At 39.8% G+C, this 23,521-nt stretch overlaps 1 protein-coding gene across 10 annotated transcripts; it reads right to left on the reverse strand.

The window, feature by feature from the left end:
* Positions 1-808: 808 nt before the first annotated feature.
* erc1 (ELKS/RAB6-interacting/CAST family member 1) lies at positions 809-23,037 on the reverse strand. 10 transcript variants are annotated; one of them, XM_023350298.1, is made up of 22 exons: positions 22,862-23,037; positions 20,761-21,415; positions 20,036-20,224; positions 15,218-15,509; positions 14,859-14,986; positions 14,653-14,727; positions 14,420-14,575; positions 14,160-14,327; positions 13,912-14,079; positions 13,697-13,834; positions 13,470-13,610; positions 13,190-13,330; positions 12,419-12,612; positions 12,045-12,056; positions 10,530-10,665; positions 10,292-10,423; positions 9,972-10,025; positions 6,452-6,612; positions 6,087-6,234; positions 4,917-5,012; positions 4,068-4,253; positions 809-3,006 (listed from the first exon to the last, which is right to left on the reverse strand). In XM_023350298.1, exons 2-22 carry the CDS (start codon positions 21,304-21,306, stop codon positions 2,869-2,871), a joined length of 3,399 nt encoding a protein of 1,132 aa, XP_023206066.1. In that variant the 5' UTR covers positions 21,307-21,415; positions 22,862-23,037; the 3' UTR covers positions 809-2,868. The 10 variants fall into 10 exon arrangements, with proteins under 10 accessions (XP_023206066.1, XP_014328588.1, XP_023206125.1 ...); XM_014473102.2 differs by having other exon boundaries at positions 14,653-14,730; XM_023350332.1 differs by lacking the exon at positions 809-3,006 and adding an exon at positions 4,653-4,728 and having other exon boundaries at positions 4,166-4,253; positions 14,653-14,730.
* Positions 23,038-23,521: the final 484 nt, after the last annotated feature.

Genomic DNA, 23,521 nt, shown 5'->3' on the forward strand with positions numbered 1-23,521 from the left:
GTGTTTATCTGTGTACTGAAGGTGTGATGTAGGAAGATCAATGCAGGTTGTGCATAACTATTTTCTCACTGTAAATTAAAAAAAATAAAATTGCAATTTAAAAATGACCAAAAGTCTCTCAGTGAGAGGCAGCACTCTTGAAATCACTAAGATGTTAGAGCATGATCACAGAACCATCAGACATTTTGCTGAAAATAGTCAATAAACATGTTGAGAAAAAAAGGATTAGAGGAGAATCAAGCTTGAATTTACCAGGAGCCTATTCATCTTCCAGTTCTGTCATCTTCCATAACTACAACCCACCTGGACCGCCCGCAGGTACAAGACATTCAGTGCTCAAGACTGGGCCAAAAAATAGATTTTTCAAAGGTTATTAGTTATATGTTGAAAAGAAATATTGGAACGTTTTTCTAACATTCCACCTGGATTTGTTTCACAGTTGTATTTACTAGCATCATTTTTCATTTTAGTTTTTAAAATGCTTGAATTTGCATGTAGTATTAGATTTTCATCTGCTGATATATAAAACATTTGATTATAGAGTTTTTGATCAATTCGTACTCAAGTAGGCTTTTTATAAAACACTGTTTCACTCATGTCGTTTCTTAATCGCCTACTTTTTACTTTTACTTGAGTAAATATGAAGTATTGCTGCTTTTACTTGAGTCATTTCTGGGCATTAAGGCATGAATTAATTAAATAACTTCTTTCCTCCAGTGCTGAAGATGACATAAAATATTAGTTGCTGAACATGAAGCACTATGATGGGAGCTCCTCTGGTTAAAAAGGAAAAAGCTTCACAAGAAAACGAGGCTCATAATTTATTCTTTTCTATACATACAAAATCCATATAACCAACATGTCTTTTTTTTTAATTCAGTTTGATTCTTGACATTAACAGACAGCAGTACATTATTAATTTTTTTTACAAATGCAAAAACTTACATCAAACTTAAAGCCCCTTGATTAGCTCTGTGTTCCCAGTTAAAAAGTTGAAGGAAAAAGAAAAGACGTTGAGTGAAGAAAGGAAAGCGAGGCCAAAGTAAAGGGGAATGAAACACTGCTAGAATAATCTTTGAATTCAGCTGTAAGGAGCTAAAGGGAAAGAAACAGCTCTTCAGTCAGTTTGACAGAGAAAAACAAGCATCCAACTCTCATTTCTGACCTCCAGCCGTGTCTTTGGTTCTCACTCTGACACCCGCTGAATATAATCACTGATAGCAGGAGAGCTACGACAGCTGGAGGCTCGTTTTTATGCATCAGGGTCACCAACAAAAACCATCGACTAAGAAAAGACAACATGGGCGTCTTAGGATAGCGCCACCGTTTGGCGAGCATATTTATTTGAAAAAGACGATTAGAAATAAACAAGAGAATTCACCCTCCCATCACATAGACACGGTTTGAAACATCTTTAGTTCACACATTATTTTGACACTTTATTTTTTTTCCTCAGTTTCCGCTGAGAACACTTATTTTGTTCAGAGCAACTCGCTCTTGGGAGATTCTGTGCAAACATTCAATGCATATTGATACAGTAAACTTTTCATATATCTTATTTTTATATATTTCTCTATAGAACATAGACTTTCTGCAATTTATGGCAGCACTGTCACACATACGTTTGTCCCGGGAGACAAAATTAGACACTAAAGACAACTGCACTGCTTTGAACTTTTCAGATTTTTTTGTCTTTTAAGAATGCACGATACATCTTCCACGTTATTACTTTTATTCAGTTACTGTACGTGTTGAATATCACGTTATTTACAAACTTACCTTAAAAAGTCAAAATCTGCTTGAAAAGTGACTTTCGTTTCCTCTGTAAATGTCAATCAATGCACTTAGTAATTAAAAAACTCAGCCCTGAATAATAAAACAAACAGAAACAAACACCAACAGAGGCATCTGAGCATACAAAAAAAAGGGCCGTCGGTATGTGGGCTTTAAGGAACTCCTTTAGAAACTTTGGATGAGGATCAGTTCTTACATCATGCCATAGCACCAGTATTACAGAGGCAGAAAAGCCTCTGCATTTAGGTCCTGTACTGATCTCTGTGCATGCTCCAAGGCCACGAGAACGTTCTCAAAAAAAAAAAAAAGAAACATTGCATACCTCATAAACAAGTGGACGCTGTGTGCAAAACCATCGAGAAATGAAAGAAAAGCTTTTCTAAATCCTCTCCTCGGTAATAAACGTAGTAACTAAACTCAGATCTTCTGTGAAAGGTTGAGCCTTGATCCCCCTCTACTGCCACTGACGACGCAGTAACGTACCGACACTAGGGCATCAGGAGCTCTTCTAGTTAAAAAGTGGCATTTTGATGGCGCTGCAATGGGTAACGCGAGACTGAAAACAAGGCCTCACCTCCGAACTCGACTCCACCCTGCTCCCTTTGGGTGTAGCAGCTCCCCCAGAAATAAAAAAAGTGCTTTTCTGTCCGTGTTCCCCTTTTAACATGAAAGGCTTGAGAGATGAATAAAAGAGGTAAAAGCCTGAGACAAAAGTGCCTCATGAAGGTCAGTTCCTGCTGGAGGTAAGGCTTTGTGAGGCTCCCTTCTTTCATCTGGAACATCTTTTACAATGCGGCTATGCTAAAAGATAAAGATCGCCCCACTGTGTGTGCTTTAGTTCTCCTCCCTCATTTGCACTAAATAAAACATGTCTTCATAGTGTTGCTTTGTAAATTTCCTTATTTTGATGCAGCCAGCCTGACCTCAGAGTGACATAAGAGACAGAAAAGCACTTCAGTTTCCTGGAAAACTTGATGCAGGGTGGAGAAGATGAAGCCTCGGCCGGCTCTCTTCTTCTCGGATGGAGGTCGGCGTTTCCTGGGCTCCGCTTGCTCAAGTCCAAAGTCAGATTTGTCAGCATGACTCCTCCAGCGCATTGACGACCTGTTCCAGGATGTCAGGGCAGAAGTCTGCGATTTGCTGGAGAACTGAATTGGCAAACTCCAGCAGCTCCCCGTTCTCCTTCTCACACACCTCAGTCTCCCGTTTCAACTGGAAACACAGAAAAATAAAGGATAGTGTTTGAGTTTGTTTAACTCCCCTGAAAGCAGCAGCCCTGAGAATGTTTTAGTGAGTTATTAGCTAAACTTTTACATTTTAAACAGCTCTTTAAAACCTTTTCAGCTCCTCAAAGATGTGGCAAATATCCAGATCCAGTCCAAAGCATCATTTAAAAAAAAACAAAAAAAACTCAGATACTGATTTCAGCTGTCTGTGATTTTTATGTCACGGACATAAAGTCCGGACCTGCTTTCCACAATTTGTTACAACAGCCTGTTTATGCCAAATAGAGAAGCATAGAGAGGAGCTGAAACACTGGGCACTAAAATGTAAGATGTTCAAGACAAAGGGCCAAAGTTGTGGGAGTAGGAAACCTGAGCAAAATCAGAAAGGAAGAATAGGAAAAAAAATAAGTCTTATTTTAAAGTATAAAATAGACAAAACTCAGCTATTAAAAGTTTAAAACCAGTGATCTTCCTGGCCTGAAGTTTATTTAGTTTTGCATGTTTGACACTTGAAAATGTTAATAACTTAGTGGCGATTTTTCAGAATGTACACCAAGTAAAATACAAACGGAAAAGAAAATCTCAGCTCGCCACATTTGTTTTAGAGATATTTTCAGCATCAAAGTGAGCTTTAATTGGAGATGCTGCCATGGCAACTGAAAACTATTTCAACAGGAACTTTTTTTGTCGCCACCTCAAAAAAGTGACTTAAAAATAATTGAAAAGCAGGAAGACACTGAAGATTAAAATGATTAACAAAAACTGATGCAAAACTCAATTGTTGTAGGATGTTTTAGTTAGCACATTGAGTTGTTTGGCTATTTATTCAGGGGTAACAGAAAAAAGGGGGTAGAATACTAAAGAACTGCATAGTTAACAAATTTGCTTTGATTAAAAAAATAAAAATGTAATTAAAACCCATCTAATTATTCCATCCAGGCTCATTTATGCATTAACTTTTATTGATCTGTCAAAATAAAAATCCTACTGAAACACATTAAAGTTTGTTGAAATGTAAAAAAATTTCGATTTTTTTTCTCCCAGCACCTGTTCGTTGCTCATTTTCTGAAGTTCCTCCTCCCAGTCTTCAGGGTCGCTGTGGTGGTAGTGAGACGGAGGCGTGAGCTGGCTGAGGATGCTGGGGTCTCGGTCGTGGCAGAGGTCTGTCAGGTGGGCGATGTAGAGTTTGAGCTTACTGCGGTTCTGGGACAGGACAAGAAGAGGGGGTATCATCTGTAGAGAGGAGGAAGAGGAAAAGTGTCAGAGGAAGCATTTTTGTTCTCATCCAAGATGACAGAAGAAGAGTTTTGATCCGGTCCAAGTGCTTGCACACGATGAAGCTGCAGTGGTCATGACTCAGCATGCATAGCTATCCATCCCTGATAGCTTTAGCGTCATCATAAAAACAGAAAAATTCAGTGAGTAAAATTTATAACAAATAGCAGCATAGAAACTGCATGCAAATGTAAGACTCTTAAGCTGCACAAGCAACACACAACAAATGCTTCCATTCTCAAACAATGTGACCCAACATCAAACAATATGAAGAGCACCACAGATGAATGAAGGAAAAACAAAATCAACATGCTGGTGGAGAAGGTGAAAGGTTTGGCTTTCTTTATACGAGCTCACCCTTCTGAACAAAAAGTTTGTGAAAGAGAGGGGAGGGGCATAAGGCAGGCTACGCCCAGATACCCTCCTCATCATCCTGGTAACCACGAGGTTAGCCAGACGCAGCATTAGGAAGAAAAAACGTGGTTAGCACACATCGACACAAAGAACCGTCTGCTGCCTTTACATGGCGTCCACCAGTCCGACCTTCTGGACAAACGCTTCAGAGAAGATCTTTTCAGCGACTGAGATGTTGTCAAATCAGATCCGGGTCAAATGGATTACCTGATCTGGAGAGGGTTTGTGATTTGTGTGGTCGTGTGCAGCCTTCAAATGATCATCTTCGTAGTTGTCGGCCATCAGCTTCATTCGGTTCTGAGTCTGACGATTAAAAACAGAGGAAAGTTCAAAATATCAGAAGTGACATTTTCTGACTCCATCTTAAGAAAACATGGCTGTTAATATGAGCACTGCTTTTTATAAAATGTACTACAGATGTTTCTTTTTGATGAGAAATCAATGACATCTGGAAGATCGCATTTATTTTTGTGGAAGTAAATATCTGAGAAGCCATAAAACAATAACAGCAGCAAAGTGCATGAGAGACTCACTTCAGTCACTTTGCTTTGTGCAGGGAGGTCCAGGATTTCTATGCATTTCTTTATCTAAAAATACAAACTTTATAAACTTAAAAATATAATTTTCTATGAATTTATGCCTGATAAAGGCTGGGTTGAAATATAAAACCTATATTTTTATAGGTTCTATAGAAAAAAAAAAAAGGAAGGAAGGAAAAAATATTATGTAAGGAAAAAAAGGAATTAATTTATTTTTTCAAACACTTATTTTCCTTTTCCACACTTCTACATCTGGAAAATACTCAAACTGAACTTCCCATTTTTCAAATTTTTTATGAAACCTGCTCTTTCTGTTCAGAAAGTGATGCACTGGTCTGGAACAAAATCATTTACAGCTGCATGTTTTTCATAAATAGAATGTAAAAGGTAGGCTTAATATTATTTTGTGGCTCTGTAACCTCGTGACACAATGTGGAGGCTCAAGTGAAGAAAACCCTAAAGCTGTTTTTTTTTTTTAATTACTCTACTTATGCACAACAACCAGACTTGTAAGAGAATGCATAAACAATGAAGCCAAAGTACAACTTACTACAACAACTAAACAAATAAGTACATTATGGAAGTAATGTTTGGGAGAAAGAATAAAATACACCAAAAGATATGCCGACCTGTGGTCATATTATACAGCATATTTTTGTTTTTTCAGTTATTACTGTTGATTTTTTTACAAACAGCTTCATCATTTGACACAGAGGTGACCCTTCTAATAAACGCCGGGTGAAACTTCAGATGAATGTACAAACGCAGGTCTCCCTGATCAACTCCTGTCTCCACATGTCACATCTCCCCTTCCTGATCCCAGATGGCGTTTCCCCACCTGCTGCTTGAGCTGCTGCACCAGCCTGTCCTTCTCTCGCTTCAGCTGAGCCACCTCGTCCTGCGTCTTCTTCTTCTTAGAGGACGACAACTCCAGCAGCGCGATGTTAGCGTCCTTCTCACTGATGGCGGCCAGAAGGGCCTCCTGCCTGTTTGATGTAGATGAAGCAACAGGATGCTCAGCTGTACAAATAGCTCAGGTATATTCTATTATTTATAGCACAAAGCCAGCATGCCGACTGGGAAAAGCCAGAAATGGATGACATTTTACTTGATTAAGGCGGCAATCAATAGTCTACAGTCTATACCACCCTGTAGAGTTAGTGAGTGTGTGTCAGTCAGTGTGTGTGTGTGCGTGGGTCTTACTTCATCTCCAGCACCTCCTCCAGGTGTTTCCTGCGCTCAGCTCTCAGGGTTGTCAGGTGGGCCTCCTTCTCACACAGAGACTGCTGGGTAGAAGCCAGCTTGGCCCTCATGGACTCCAGCTCCTGTTTCACCTTCTCCATGGCACCCAGCAGCTCCTCCATCTGGAAACACGCACACACACACATATACCTAGAAATCAACGGTTGTCGAGTGTCAAGCATTTTTCCAGCAAATGACACTTACAGGGGTTTCTAAATGATAAATGGACTGATGAAAGGGAAGGACAGTTGTAGAATCTGTTTTCATTACCTACTAAAGTAAACAACTGTTACTAGCAAACAAATATACAAGCAGTTGCATACAGACTGGAAACAGTTTTACTCCAGGGTGCGTTAAAGGGACAGTTTAGATCGTGTGAAGTGAGGTTCTGTAAATGCATTTCCCTACCTGTGGGAGAAAGGAGTCATACTGCTGTGAGGAAGACGAACAACTAGTCAAACAGCTGTCACAGTTTTAGCAAATCAAAACAAGGGCAAGTTGGTGAAAAGAGTGGCAAGAGGGCGCTTTGTGACCTGAAGACGGTACATTTTTTACATCCGTTTTATGAAGAGACCATCACTGACTAATTTAAATCTTCTTGCAATGGAAAGTATTCATCTTTTATTAACCGATTGTTCAATTAATTTTAATTTCATCAGGTGTCATTCATACCTCTGATACATCAGGGTTTCTGCAGGTTTCACCAACTCCATTTTAAGAGCTTTTTAAAAGCCTTTTAAGACCATTATGAATCGAATTTAACACATAGTGTGAAATCACCCTGATTTAAACAATTCACAATAAAGCCAACTAAGGGTTAATTTATAGTTGCAGTAAATAAAAATAATAATAATTCTAACAATAGTAAATCAAAGACATTTTGTGATATGGTGCTCTTCTAACTTTCCAGGACTGCCGATAGAAAAGTTAATGAGAAAAAAAACAATATAGGAGATGCGCTGCAATTCTCCACAAGCAGATCATGTCTGAAGGGTTTTTCTGCCCTAGGTGATTCCCAGAGAGGGACAACACTGTAATCTGGTCTGTCCAGTTTGTGATGAAGCCATTGTTTCGTTTTACAAAAAACGTTTAGTAGAAACGGTTAAACTTAGTATCGGCAGGTCGAAGCCTCACAGAATAAGGAATCAAAAAATCAAAAGATCTGTGCATCTCTTAAAACAACTCTGAAAATGTTCATATATTACTATATTAGTCCATTATAAATGTCCAATAAACTCTTAAGGTTGTTCAGATTGTTTTCTCAACCGATCTCAGTGAAGGTTGTTGGAGCTGCATCAATCCGACTCATCAGCTGTGACGTTTCTATAACAGGTAAGGAAACTTCCTCTGATAACCTCACATATTAAATATCCAACTATCCCTTTAACCTCTGAATGCAACTGAACAGAGATCCAAGCAATCAAAGAAAGAAAAGAAGACCAACATTAATGCAGCGATGAAGATCGACTAAAATAACCCTTCCACATCAGCAGCAGTCCTCTTTATTGTGTTCAGAAGTGCCTCAGACATTTTAGCAACGTTTGAAACCTGGAGGGGGACACGGCTGGGTGGAAATCTGATCCGGAGGGGTGACAACAAACATCCTGCCAAAGCAAATGAGATGAGCTCTCAAGTGTTTTTTTGTTTTTGTTTTTCAAGAATTCACCAAACTAGAGAAAAGTTGAATAGCTCATCTTCATTCACTGGCCAACTAATGAATACAGTGCCGCACAAAGGCTTTCATACCCAACAAACTTTTCCACATCATGCCAATGCTACAACCACAAACCTTAAACATGTTTTGGGGGTTTTGTGTGATGGGACAACAAGAAAGAGAAACAATTCTCAAGTAAAAGCTTGATTTCAAAGTATTTTGCACATAAGAAATCTGAAAACTGCACATATAGCCAATCTTCATGAGACATTACTTTATAGAACCACCTACGAATGCTGAAAAAAGCACTACCGCAGCATGATACTGCCACCACCATACATTCTTATAGGAAGGGAAAGTTTGATGTGTAGGGTTAGTTTTCCACAGCACAACATTTTTGCATTTAATTTAGAAATTGATTATTCTGACAATTAATCGGATAAAAAATTTGTCACATTCTGCACATTTTTTATTTAACCAAGTAAGCCTTTTTTGTACAACATTATAAGAATACATTAAAAGATGGAAACAAATAATTAATTTCTCTTGTTAAATTAAAAAAATATAAACCATGTTATTGCCTAAAATGCAATAACAGCATTCCTCTAGTGCAGTGGTTCTCAAACTTTTTTCAGTGATGTACCCCCTTAAAAATATATTTTAGTCAAGTACCCCCTGACACGGGCAAAACATTTTTGGAATTAAAAAGAGGTACAGTGCTGTAAAATCACTGTCTGATTTATTAAAGCCAAACAACTTATATCAGTGAACCTGACAAATACATCCATATTACAAACATTGCATGGTTAAACAAAAAAGAAAAACAGAAGACGGTGACCACCAGGAAGGTATAAAACCAGTCAAACCATTTTTTATTTTAAAGGATATTGAAACTAAATACTGAATATAAAATTCAGTGCATGAACACACATTTATATTTTATCGAACTTTTTACAAAATAATTTTTCCCAAGACTTATTATGAGGAGCCTACTGATTTTTTTAAAGATATTTTGAAAAGCTTCACGTACCCCCTGCAGTACCTCCACGTACCCCCAGGGGTACGTGTACCCCCATTTGAGAACCACTGCTCTAGTGAATACTTGATAATTTATAGCAAAACAATGCAGATGCAGCATCAACATGTGGAAAGCTCAGCCCTTCCTGCTTGACTTAAACAGTGCTTGACTATTTTTTCTATTAATCAATTAATAATTGGACAGAAAAAGGAGCTTAATAGCAGATTTTGTATGTATAGAATTTGAACGAGGTAAAGCTATAAGTATGCCACTTGAGGTCAAAGATTCATCTATCTCAAGCGCCAAATGTATGTATTTTTTGTAGTTTTTTACTTCATTGCTGTTCTGAGTATGCTGTTCTTTCAGTAAATTACCTTTTTTTAAAGTCTGAATATATCCAATTAATGATTCACCACTTACTAAATTAGTTGACAATTATTTCAACAATCAACTAATACGATTAATTGTTTCCGCTCTACAAGACACTGAAGTTTGTGGTTGAGTCATGGTAAAATATGGGAAAATCCAAGAAGCATGAACACGTTTGCATTGCAGTGTAAGTGAACCCTCTGCCTAGGAACATTACTTTACAAGCAAACAGCAGGTAAACATAATCCCATCTACATGGGCTGGAAACGACACAAACACTTTACAAATCCATGCAGTCTGAACATCAATCTGAAAGCTTCCACACAGACCAAAAAACAACCTCTAGAGAAAGCGTTGCACGAGACTGCATGACTTGTAGAAGTGTTGTTTTTAACGGAGCTGCTGATCACTGATGGAGATCACACACACTGGACTCGTACCTTAGACCACTTAAAGTGGGAGAGGTTGGACTCATGCATTGGTTTGAGTGAGTGCTTCGGAGAGGCGGTTGTGTAGCAGAAAGAAGACAGGGAAAAAAATGACAAGCAAAGATAAAGGAACTGAGGAAGAAGAGGAAGCCAGAAGAGAGGAGGCAGGACAAAGAGTGATTAACACCACGCAGGTGAAAGAGAAAGACTTCTGGAGGAATGTTTAGAAATGTAGCAGCGGCTGCTTCTGTTGGTTGACTAATACTGACTTGTCTCTCTTGTGTGTGTGTGTGTGTGTGTGTGTGTGTGTGTTAGTGTGTGTGCTTAATTACCTGTTTTTCCTGCAGCGATCGAGCAGCCTCTTCCTGCGCCAGCACCATCTCTCGCTCAGCAGTGATTTGAACGCTCTCCCTCAGAGCCTCCTCCAGCTCCTCAATGCGCTCTGATTTCTGACGCAGAGTGTCCTTCACACCAGCGAAGATTTTGTTTTGTTAGACGCCGACGCGACGTCCCAGGGTGCATTTCCTGCAGACTGCATTCAAGCCCAAGCAATTCAGAAACAAGCCTCACCTTCACCTGCTGGGACGATTCGGACAGGTTGTCCTCCCTCTTCCTGGCCTCCTCCATCAGTCGAGCATTCCTGCTCTTCTCCACCTGCTCCTTGTGCTTCAGGGAGGCCACCTTTTTCGTCTGGTCCTTCATTTGCCTACAGAGACAAAATATGCTTAACTCCTGCAAAAACACCGACAGGAAATCTGATATTTAAATCTAAACCTGTTAAATACTTTGCTAATTATATGGCGAAAGTTTCTTTACACAAAAAACCCCCAGATTTGTTACATGGACCGCCCTTTTTATCTTTACGTACATTAAATACTTCATATTAAAGAAGTTATGGGTTTAAATATAAACAAAAAATTAAATACCTGCTGACAGGATGACCAGGAATATGACTTTTTTATGAATTAATGATCATGTAAATACACATAGTAAAAGCTCAAATATAATGGTTCAGTTTACTTTGTAAAGAATAAAACGGTAAAACAAAAAGTAAATGCAAATCTGACATTTGATGGTTTTCAGCAAGGTTTTAACAATTTCAAAATTTTGTATTTGCACAAACATCTTTGCTTCTGTTCCGTTTTTGTGACATTATGAATAATTATGAACACCATAGCTGGGTTTTATTATCTATTTTTAATCCCTCCTGTCTGAAAACTGGTTTATGATTGTGCAGTGAAGTAATGAGCAAACTTTTGTCATGTGTTTATTTTCTCTTAAATTTTGATACAATGTAAACAATAAATATATATCTAAAAAAAAATACTTAAAACATACATCTCAGATGATCAGAAATAAATTACAATTAACTTTAGATCACATTATGAGCAGTGATACCTTCATTTAAAAAAACAAAACAAAACAAAAAACCGGTGAGTTTATATTCTTTCCCAAGCATTAAAAACCAAACCCAGTTCAAAAAGTTTGGATTCAGTTTGAAACCCAGAGCTAAGCATCTAGAAACTAAAAAAAGGTTTTGAAATAGTCCATTTTACATTTTGAATATTTATCTGTGAACAACTGATTAATAAGGGACAACAACTAATGTTTTGATGTGGTAAAAACAAACACAGATCACCTAAATATAAATGAATATAAACATTGAGAAATTCAGATTTTTATATTTTACATAATGGAATAAGGAATAAAAGTCTGGAAATCTCTGTAGAATGGATAATGATCAAATCTAATTTCATTCTGTTTTAGTCAGATGAAGGATGTAAATAAAAATTATTTCCAGATTAAAACAGACGTACAGGAACATGGTCTAATGAAAAGTTTACTCCAAAATTGTGTACAAACAGATCCTTACAGTTGCTTTGGCAACAATTTTCCTCCAGTCAACAGCATCAATGTCAGATTTGATTTAAAGTTAAAACTAGAGAAGGACAAAGGGGAATCATGAACATAAATGTAAAGAAGAGTCCAGTAAAAAAATAAAGAGAAACAGAAGGAGGGAGGAGGAAAAAAATAAAAGATAAAGAGAGAGGGGAGTCAGGCGGATAGAAAAGAGCACGTACTAACCTGGAGGCCAAACTGGTGAGGTAAGAAATGTCCAGTGCAAAGAAAGCAGTAAAGAGAAAAGAGACTCAGGCTAAGAAACTGAACATATGGAAACATTAGGAAGGAAGAAAAAGAGGCTCATCTGATAATTCAAACTTTTTAGAAAGAGATGCTAAAAATTAGCAAGTTAAATGAAATGCTGAATCAGAAATATGCTGCAGAACTAGAAGATGCATGTCAGCTTGCATAGATCTGAGTGACGGGGACTAAAAACAGCCTCTCGTCTGAATGTGAATATGTGTTCTCGTCGCTCTGACCACCTGGAATCAAACTGAGAAACTCCAGCTGGGACAGGCAGAAGCTTCATTTGTGTTCAAACACCAAAGATAACCCACCTCTCCAGCTCACTGATCTTTTTGTCCTTATCGTTCTTCTCGTTCTCCATTTCTCTAAGTATCTCGAGGAGGCGGTCCACCTCCGCCTGAGCCTTTCCAGAATCCTCCCTGTGTCGGACCACTTCCTGTTCCAGGTTCCTGATGCGCTCCGCCAGCTCTGTGTTGGCTTGAGCTTCCAGTGCCGCATTTTGAGCCTAACAAGAATCACATTCATGTCAGTAAGAATGAACCAGATGGTTATTCACACTGCTGCACAATTCTCATTTTTTGATTAAATATTTTTTTTTTTTTGCTTGGTTGTTCACACTAATTAAGATCGGCTGCAATGAGACTTCTGTTTGAAAAGTTTACGTCCCCAAAGCGACCTTCATGTGCAAAAGAAGAACGTTGACATCACACAGCAGCACATTGTTTACATAAGTAACAATGGGTGGAGTCGTTTAAGGATGAATTCTAAAGTTTATTCAGCAATGGGAGCAGACAGATTTTCACATACTTCTTACATAAGTTCGTAATTTTCAGCCCTTGTTTACGTTCTGATTTACTGCGTCTGGCTTTTTTTGAATTACGATGCATCTGACTGTTCACGCACTTTGAAAACAATCGGATATGTATCTGATTAATCCCACTTTTGGAAGTACCAAAGATCTTATATTTATGGGGATGAACAGATCAGAAGTAGATCGTTGAGACTGCGGTGAAAAAGCCAGATATAGGTTCATATATGGGCACAAAAGCAGATTCGAGTCACGCTGTGATTTGTTAGCTTACTCTCTTTAGGTGGTTCTCCAGTTTGAGGCACTCCTCCTTCTTCTGCTCCAAGGTTATTTCCAAACTCTTGAGTTTGGTGTCTTTCTTGAGTCCTGAAGAGGCTAGAGATGAAGCGTGCTCCTTCAGGTCCAACAGAGAGGTCTGCACGCAAAAGAGAGATTTGAGATAATCAAGCAGGAGGAAACTGAAAACACAATGACTCATCAAAAAAAAAAAGATGTTCTGTGTGTATTTTTAGAGTCCCAGCAGAACGGAGAGTGTTCCTCCATCTGTTCCTCACCTCTCGGTCTGACAGGTCTCCCTGCAGTAAGCTCAGCCTCTCCTTCAGCTCTTTCAGTTCCTTCTTGGAGCAGTCTAGCTCCTCCGTCTTCTCTCGGTCGTCCCTGTCCCGCTGCTCCTTCAGACGCTCAATGATTCGCTCCTGAAAACACAAGAGAAACAATCAAAAAGACCTTTCCACATAAACAGTCGGGAATTACAGCAGCCGGCCGGAAGATGTAAACGTACCTTTTCCGCAAGAGACTCCTCCAATGTTGTGAGCGCCGTGTCTGTGTTTGAAGTGTCTGCCTGCAAGGACTTCACCCTCTCCTTTAAGCTGCTCATCTGCTTCTCTTTGTCCCTCAGCTGCTCTTGCAAGTTCTCAATCTGCAAAGCAAATGCAATGTCAGTGAAGCAGACATCCACCACAGGAGGCACACCGTATGGCACATTTTTAACTTTACCTTTTTCTGCAGCACATTAATTTTGCGCTCCTTAACGTCCAGCATGTCCTTCAGGTCATGGATTTCTCCGTTCAGGGTTCCCTTCTCCTCGGACATTTCTTGGATCTGCTTGCTCTTCTTATTCAAAGTTGCCTCCTTCTCCTCCAAGCGCAGGCGTAAGGCATCAACCTGGCAAAACAAATACAACGTACATTAAAAAGAATTTACCAAATAATGAGCGATTGGTTTCTTTTGGGCTTTTGTTGTACTTCTGTTTGTAAGATGGCAGCACGCTGCTCCTTGGCGGTGAGAGACTCCTTGAGGACTTCGATGTGCTGTTTGCTGTCTGAGAACTGGTTAGTTAAGGTCTCAAGCTTAGTCTGCAAACCCAGCAGCTCAGAGTCCTTCCTGGAGAGATCCTGCTTCACCTGCTCCATCTGAAAAACAGAAAGAATTTAACTCAGGAGACTTGGAGGACAAACTTTTACGTATCTGAGTGAAGCTAAATCGAACTGGTTCCGTCTCTCACCTTGTTTTTCATGAACTTGGTGTGACTGCGGTACACCTCCATCTGTTTCATCTCTTCCTGCCGCTCCTCGCAGCTCAGAAGTCCGTTGGACTTCATCATGAGCAGCTCCTCCTCCATGTCCCTCAGGCTCCGCTCCATGGAGTTGATTTTTGCATCCTTGGGTATTTAAAGTTGGTCACCAGTGGAAGCACGATGTGGCGAAGCTGATTGCTTAGAAACAGTTAAACTCTCACCTTCATGTCGATAACAGTCTGTAAAGCCTTTGTTTTGGTGGACTCTGGAGTTCCTTCGTAGCGACGATGAAGCTCCTGCTGGATCAGAAACGTAAAAAAGGGATTTTACTTGAAAAAAAAATAATTTTTTTAAATTAGCTGGAAGATGTTGGAAAATATACAACAAGTGTGGCATTTAGAGTCAGGATCGCTGATGTGGGCCTTACCTCTCTGAGGGCGGTAATCTCTCGATCTCTCTGGTCCAGTAAACTCTCCAGGTGATGCCGGTGCATTTCTGCATCAGCCAGCCTCCTGGTCCTCTCCTGGTCTTCCTCTGACGCTTTGGCAGATGGAGCTGTCTCACACACACACGCAAACAAAAACACACAGATAATCAGTGAGCATAAGCATAGTGGGACAGTTTTTGTCCAGTAATCAGATAATCAGTTCAAACATAGACAAACAACAAAAATTATGTCCAAGACTTTTGTAATTCCAAACTTTTACCGTTTTTATGTCTCTGGACAACAACTAGATTTATAGTTTCCATTTTTATGAAACACACCTAAACGTCTCTAAAACCCACCTTTGCTCTGCAGCATCTCCAGAAGCTTTTTGATGGACTCGTCCCTGGCGACCAAGGTTTGCTTCTGTGTGTCAATCCTCAGCTCCATCTCTTCCAGCGTCTTCCTCAGGAGGAAGAGCTCCTTGGCCTGCCTCTCGTGTTCAGCATGTAGCCTCCGGTAGTTCTCTTCCGTGGGTTCAGATGTGAGGGCCAGTTCCCTTCCCTGGCTGGCGGGGTCTTGCTGGAACAGCTGGTTCAGGTCCCTCTGGATCCTCAGCTCGTCCTGAAGGGCTTGAACAGTCATCTGGAGGTGCTGGGGGCAGACATGTCCATTTAGGCTTCATCCATCTTCATTAAAAATATTTTTTCAACTTTGTCATTTTGTGAAAATGCAAAAACATTTGGTGTGTTTATCCCTTAAAAGGAAGACCAAGATTCTTGAAGTAAAAAACTAAAAAATTAAGGCTGGCTCTGTTCTGGCAACTATTCTAACTGATCATCCTCTTCATCATGAGACTGTTATAAAACAGAACATCTTCGGTCAGAGGCTATCTGACTGAAGAACTGGACGATATCACTGGAAAACATATCACTATAAGCATTTTATATCCATCAATATGAATAATTGTCGTTATTGGTAATTACTGATTAGTTTTTTGTTTTAAATATCTGAAATTTTACCAAACTGGAGGTTTGACCCTTCCTTTTTTATCCACAATTTTCACTTCACATCGTTGTTTATTTTTAAGCAGTTATGAAACACAGAGTGAAACCTAAAACTGCTGCTGCGCCAGTTACTCAACAGGTTGTTGCCAGGTGACCAAAGAGTGAGTTAGTTGCTAGGTAACCAAGAGTGAGAGAGTTAGTTGATTCCATCAACCTTTCTTAGCTGGCAGGGGGAGATTACCACAATGTCCCATAGAATAACATTCAAAAGGATAATTTAGTGGTTTTTTTATGTAGGTATTTAAAAAAAATAAAATAAAAGATTGAGATGACAGAACATTGTGCAAAGTTCAAAATAACTTTTCACACTTGGTAAAAGGCATTCTGTAAAAATAGTTTCAATGTTATTTGAAGCTGTACTTAAATAATTATGATTGTCACTTTTTCCATTGTTGCATATGTGTTTTTATTTTTTTCTATATACATTTATAAATCAACTGATAAAGGATTGATTGTATTCTTGGGTCACTTTATGTATTTTTCTATTGGGCTTTTGCTTTTCCTGAACTGTTTTTTTTCTTAATATCTTTGATCTGTATTTTAACTGTGTAAAATAAACTAAACTAACACAAGGTAAATGAGAACTGATGGTATTATCATGTAAAGACATGGTAATACCTATCTGTTCAACTATTTTCTATACTAACTCCATGCAGGGGTTCTGGTGCCAGATGTCAATGAACAGGAGGCGCGGTACCGGTTACCATGACAATATGACTGTGTCAAATTCTGTTTAAAAATATCTTTTATCATACGTTTAGCCCTGCCTTGACTGATTCCTCTTTCTGGGTCTCGCTCTGTGGACAGTGTTGCATTTCTTGCCCTGAGAAATACAAGAGGTGAAACACAATCGGCCCAGTGTAGTGTTGCATTGTTTGCAGCATCTGACGCCACGGCACTTGGCAGAGCTGCTACGAGGCCGTAACACGAGGCAGTGTTACGCTCTGGTCTGAACCAGCTGCGAGCGTTTTTCAGAAGACCAAACAAAAAGAGAAGTCAGTGTCTGGCTTCATTTTTCTCCGTCGTCCTGACCCCTCCCTGTTCCCTTCCTTTGTCAATCTGTCCTTCACCCTCCACCAGCGCACATCGCTCTCCTCCCGACTCACTGTCCAACACCTTCCACACACACTCCCTTCTCCTCCTGCCTATCCTCTCACCAACCATCCCTTTCCATCACCCTCTATGCACCGTGACTAAGGCTGACTCACTGCACCGAGCCACCACCGCCCCGCTTCTCTCGCTGATATACCTACACACACACACAGACATACACACCTTCTCCCTTCCTCAGTCCCCATATTCTCACCCTCACTGCCTGAGGGGAGAAAACAGTCAGGTGTGTGAGAGAAAACACACATACACGCCACCTAAACTCATCTTAACACCAAATTATATTTGCTATTTTGCTAGAGAAGCAAAACATGATTTGGATGAAATTAAGTACTCAAATAAACATAAGTAACCGCAAAAGAGAGGAAGAATTGTACACAAGCAGCAAATATGAAACTGCAAATATGCTCATTCAGTTGGGCCTCCTTCCAGGACGACGCCTGCAGTTTACCACAAAGCCGTAATCAGTGTCCGTGCCTTTCTGTGTCTCCGTGCATGCCAGCGTGGGAGGCGGAGGCAGACGTTTGAAAGCTGACATCTTTAAATTAAAGCACCCGCTGATTAGCCCTGCGCTGGTCGGGCAGAACTGGGAATTAGTCTGGAGCAGGATTCTGTGAGTCAGCAGGGGCGAAAGCAGCGAATTACACAGGAGGTGGCCCATCCATTAACAGTCACAGTTAAACAAAGACGATTTGTCTTTGTTAATGAAACCTAATTTCCACAATCGTGACAACAAAGGCTTTTTTTTTTTTTTGCTTCAAATGTGTTTGTTACGTTAGCATTATTAAATACATCACTCTGGCTGATGTAAAATTCCTACTGCATACTTTAAATATAAAATTTTTAAATATTAAATTTTAGAATCAGGATTCTTAAGTAAGTTCATAAGTTATCAAATGTAGTTGTAAAACTGTGTGATCTTCATATGAGGAATAGGTGGTGCTCCTTTCATTTCTACAACATTACTGTATTCATAGTTATAAAATTTCGTTTACTGGAGATTAAGAAAAGATGCAGGAGCAGCCTTTAAGCCAGCTGACCAGCAGTGCAGAGCGGCAGAGTGCTCCTCTGGGCTTCGCGTAGCCAGAGTGAACTCCACTTGCTTTGACACTTCCTGTATTTTCTCATTAAAAGACTGCAAGCCAGAGGAAAGGTACATTCACACTACACATCTGAGAAAAAATGTAATAGATCCCAACAGCTGGGATCAATACATCATATTCAGCATAACGCACATTACTAAAGTTATAGATCTACGGTTTTTGTTGCAGCTTGTCTGCTACGAAGATTACATAAAGTTTGAAAAGGTTTCAGTTTTAAAAGACACAAAAATCTTATGTCATACAACGCATAAAGTATTTTTAATGAGATATTCAAATGAGATAAAAGTGTCACTAACTGCTTTTCTCCTGCTCTATGAAGCACTGCCCCTCCCCCATCTGTTGCTGCAGACCACCAGATGATAAAAGAAGGCTGCTGTCATTTTGTCTCAGTTTAAAAGAAAAACTAATTCAGCTGTTTGAAAACTAAGCGTGCACTGATTGCAGTTTTCTGGCAATCGGTGCACCCGATAGGTGAGGATTTTCACAAAGCCTCACCTACCGACTCCAATTTTGGCTGATGCTGATTTTTTTTGGTCTGAAAAATCACTAATCATAGCAACAAAGTTGCTAAGTTGGCAACAGTTGGGTGACAATTGTTAATCATACACATGCAGGCGTCACTTTGTGGACGGGTCAGCCTGTCAGCCAGCTTTCTCTCAAAAAGAGGACAGAGGCCGATTTCAGACCTTTTTTGGAAGTAGATAAGTTCAGTGGATAAGATCGGTTTCAGATGCAAGTATTGGCCGATTGCCCAAAATTAAGGAAATCAGGGCCGATTTATTGGTGTACACCTATTAGAAATATTTCCAGTGATGAATTTAAAAAATACATACTCCGGCCCTTAAGAATTTGAGCAAAGCTACAAAACTTATGCAAGTTTTACACTTTATTTTTCCCTTACACTGAATAAAAACAAATCTTATAAATATCATAACTGTATTTTTCAATATTATAGACTTCTGTGGCAAATAAATGACATTAAGTCATGTTTTGGATTTTTGTTTTAAATTTTGTGTAAATATAATGAAACATGGGGCGTGCCGTTGGTTAGCGCGACCCATATTTGGAGGCCTTGAGTCCTCGACGCGGCCGTCGTGGGTTCGACTCCCGGACCCGACGATACTTGCCGCATGTCTTCTCCCCTCTCCTTCCCCGTTTCCTGTCAGCCCACTGTCATATAAGGGACACTAGAGCCCACAAAAGACCCCCTGGAGGGGTAAAAAAAAAAAAAAAAGATATATATATATATATATATATATATATATATATAATGAAACATTAGTATTATTTTTACCCAAGGCCAACATCATGTAAGAATCTCACACCTGCAAATAAATGGGTAGCAAAAAATATTGTTAAAGCAGAACTTAAAGCATTAACATCCATTTATAGATGGCAGAAAGCAGCCAGGCTGTTTTTAATATAGATTCATTTTCTGCGTTTTCTCTGCTTGTGTTCTTAGACTTTGTATGAGCCGACCAGCTGTGATCAAAACATCCCATAACTCAGAGCAAAAACATCTTGTTCAACACAATGCAGGCATCTAAAGTCCTACATCCACACAACTGCATCTGTGACTGCCACTACAACACACATACACACACATTAAATAGGCCTTAATGCTACATTTTATTATGCTCACCACTTCCAGCACTTTCCAAAGCACACAAAAATGCTAATGCACCATTAAATTTTACATCCCTTTCATCTACAAAGCATGAGAATATAGCTGCACGTAAGAGGATTAAGTAGATGTTCAAAACCAGCTTTTAAACATATACATGGGGAGAATAATGAAAGTGAAAGCCGGAACACTGACTGAAATGTGTTTTCCCCATCTTAAAAAGTGATGATTTGAAGCAGAGAAAACGAACTTGAGATCAGAGACTGAAACGCTCACCTGTGCTTCATCCTGAATAACGCGATACTGCTCCTTCCAAACGGCGATCTTGGAAGCTTCGTCCTTCCTGAGGGCTCGCTCCTTTTTCAGCTCCGGGCTCCAGAAGGTTTTGATGGAATTCATGGAGGAACTCAGCTTGCTCTCCTTCACTTCCACTTCTCGCCGCAACAACTCGTTCTCACGCAGAACCTGACAGAACAGAGTAAGGTGATAAGCTCATCCAGATAGCTGTTGTTCTTGATGGAAGAAATCTGCAAACTGGCAGAAGAACTCTGTTACTAACAATTAGTTCAGAAATCGATTATTAAGATGATTAATCGAATAAAAAAAAAAGGCACAGTCTACAGATTTTTCATTTAACCACTTGAGCCTTTTTTATATAATATTAGCAATACATTAAAAGATGCAAATAAGACAAAAACTTTTTAAAAGAAAACGAACCTTTTATCACCTAAAATGCAATGCCATAACCTTCCTTAAGAAAATCTGAAACGAGTGAAGCTAAAACTATGACTTTTGAGGAGGTCTGGGTAGGAAAAATATGTTTTTATCTTGTATGATTTATTTATTTATTTTTTTTGCAGTATTGGATTAATTACTGATCTGAATATGTTATTTTTGTCTGTCTGCATATTCAAGACAACAATTAATTAATTATTAAATTAGTTGTTGATTATTGAAATAATCGATCAATTCTGATTAATGGTTTCAGTCCTATAAAATACCTCTTTAAGTTGGGCCTGCAGGTCGAGTATGGTGTTGTCTCTGGCCTGCCTTAGAGAGTGTGGCACTGTGGAGGCCATGTGGTGGTCCCCGAACGCCAGCGCATCCCCTGCCATCATGCCTGCAGGCAGCACTGCGTTAGCAGGCACTGTGGTGGAGATATTGGGAGTGCTAGCAGCCACGACTCCACCGCTGCTTCCTCGCGATCCGTACGTCACCCTTTGTCGCCCTGCGGCGGTCACCGTCACACCACTTTTGGGTATGTGGTCGCCCGCCATGGCAACCTCGTTATCACTCAGGTACATGGGTCCTGAGGTGGCATACGCAGCATTGAGGGACTGGATGTTCTCCATGGAGAGAGTTTTCCCGCCCGCTCCTCCAGGACCGCCTCCGCTGCCGCCGGTGCTGTTGGTGCGTCGGTGGCCCATCCGAGGAGATCGAGGGAGGCGTGGTGAACGGCCGGATCCCTGATTACCACCACCGCCTCCGTCTCTTCCTCCACCGTTTTTGGCATCCCCTCTGCCAACAGAGCGGGCGCTACCGTACATCTTCTGCTAACTGAGAAAGAGCCAACAGACGAACAGATGTAGGTAAATCCTTTCAGACCTTGTGGCGCTGCCTTGAAACAGTCGAGTGTTGCCGATGATGCCGCTTCAACTGCAGGTGGGGGACACAATATTCATAATATTTAAAAAAAAAAAAGCCTGCTCCTCTTTACTTTAGGGACTGAAGACAAGACTTTCCCAGAGTTACAAATAAATCTGCAAACAGAAAGCAACCACTTCTCATAAAGTGCACATCAACACCAAAAAGTGACATTTTTAAATAAACCAATGAGGTATAAATATAAAGTTAAGATCGCAGTATGACCATTGTGTTTTGTTGTCACATTGATATTCATGTAGCCTTTAATACATATGTTTTAAAAAAAAAAAAAAAAAAACTTTTGGTACTTTCCCCATTTATTCTACTTGATAAGTCTAATTTAGACAGAAATCTAACAATACCAATCTTCTTACTTTTATCATGTAGAATCATTATAACTACAAAGATATTTGGAGTGGTGGGTATTTATCTGAGCTGATATTATCATGGCAAAAATCAAGCTTCTTAATACTGTGCAGGTCTGTTATAGAGACTTTAGATTTCAGTACAAATTGGAAGGGACATTTATAGATTACGAAGTCACTCAGAAACACTAATCTTGTGCCTATATTTCAATATTCCCTAACCATATACCACTACAGTGACAACAACAGAAAGAAAATGTCTTTAGCAGATATTTTAAGGTCTACGGTGTGAATAAGTGTCAAATTAAAATGTGTAATCAGCTAACTCATTAATTAAAATCTGGGTTACATGATTAGTTTCTGATCTAACAAGAAATAAGGCCCTTTAGGGACATCGTCAGCTGTAATTTTAATTGTGTAACCTCGGTGTAGCCCTGCTGGGATTAACAATAAATCATGACAACTCTACCTTTACCCTACTATAACTGGTTATAATTAAAGCTACACGTGTTTGTAATTACTCAACATTTTGCTTATCATACAAATGTAAATAATCCGAATATTGTTGTGCAATGAACTGACGCTTTAATTTAAAAGCAGCAGGGAGGGGAAAAAAGAGGACTGTCCATGGTGGACGTTCAAGGGAGGAAAAAAATCATTTCCCTGCTGAGAAATGTTAATCCAAATAGAAATATTAGCAAGTAAAAAATCGGTCCTGATGTTTTAGTTTGACGACGTCCTATCTTGCAATGTTAAAATGTTATACACTAACGGAGAATTAGACATTTATTCATTCGCAACGACACGGAACATACAGCGGCTGCTTTGGAGACACCCATCTAACCATATCCATTTTCCTTCTCTTCGTTTTCAGCTTTCCTTCATTCTCAGGCTCGTCTACAAACCTATGAGCCTTGTAAATGCCTATTAAAGGCCAAACGTAAAGAATGCACACACCTAGTGTTAGCTCACTGTGACATATGGAGGCTAGTCCAACCCAAATTTAGTGGTCAAGCTAAATCTCTATTTTCTACCGCTAACACAATAGCTTAAAGGTAAGAAAGAGGGGGACAGCCCTCTTCAATCAAAGTACCTTTTTCGTTGTCTAGTGGAGCTCAAATCGCTGCTGGAGCTCAGTCTTCTAGCATCCGGACAGGTGTGGTAAAAGCTGGCATTTTATGTTAAATTTTTCGATGAACGGCTATCTGATTTTCCCATCTTTTTACCAGCAGTACTAGCGGCTCGGGAGAGCCAGGGCGCCTCAGTGACGTCAAGCCCCCTGTGCGCGTTCGCGACAGCCTTTCTCGCCACGCTTTAATTTTAAACGCGCGGTCCCGACTGCACAGTGGTTTGGGGATTGATTGAAAGTGGACTGAACAGTAGATAACCTGGACACCCGGTGAAACAGAGAGTTATCTGTCGACTCTGACAAATGGTACGCATCTATATCGGTTGTATTTGTGGGGCTGTGGCATAGGCTACAGTGAGCTGTTACTAGTGTTAGTTTTGAGGTTTTTCCATTGTCAACATATTGGCAGTTATTTTAGCCCTTCACTCAATTAATGTAACCCTAACTCCAACCCTAATTCCAGCCCTAATTCCAACCTTCCTTCCAAACCCTAATCCCATCCCTCCTTCCATTCTCAATTCCAACCATAATTCCAACTCTCTTTCCCACCCTAATCCTAGCCCTCCATGCAACCCTCCTTCTAAAGCCCCCTTTTAGTCCTGCTTCCAACCTTAATTCCAATCC

This window comes from Xiphophorus maculatus, chromosome 2, assembly GCF_002775205.1.
Source record: "Xiphophorus maculatus strain JP 163 A chromosome 2, X_maculatus-5.0-male, whole genome shotgun sequence".
Lineage (NCBI taxonomy): Eukaryota > Metazoa > Chordata > Actinopteri > Cyprinodontiformes > Poeciliidae > Xiphophorus > Xiphophorus maculatus.

Bases quoted from the DNA above. Each gene is read 5' to 3' on its own strand.
- erc1 (XM_014473102.2), bottom strand. From the start codon at position 21,306: ATGTACGGTAGCGCCCGCTCTGTTGGCAGAGGGGATGCCAAAAACGGT. The intron at 14,731-14,858 runs GTAAGGCCCACA...TTTCTGATCCAG, and splicing joins AGATTACCGCCCTCAGAGAG to CAGGAGCTTCATCGTCGCTA. The intron at 6,235-6,451 runs GTAAGACCCACG...TACATCAAACAG, and splicing joins GAGGAGGTGCTGGAGATGAA to GCAGGAGGCCCTTCTGGCCG.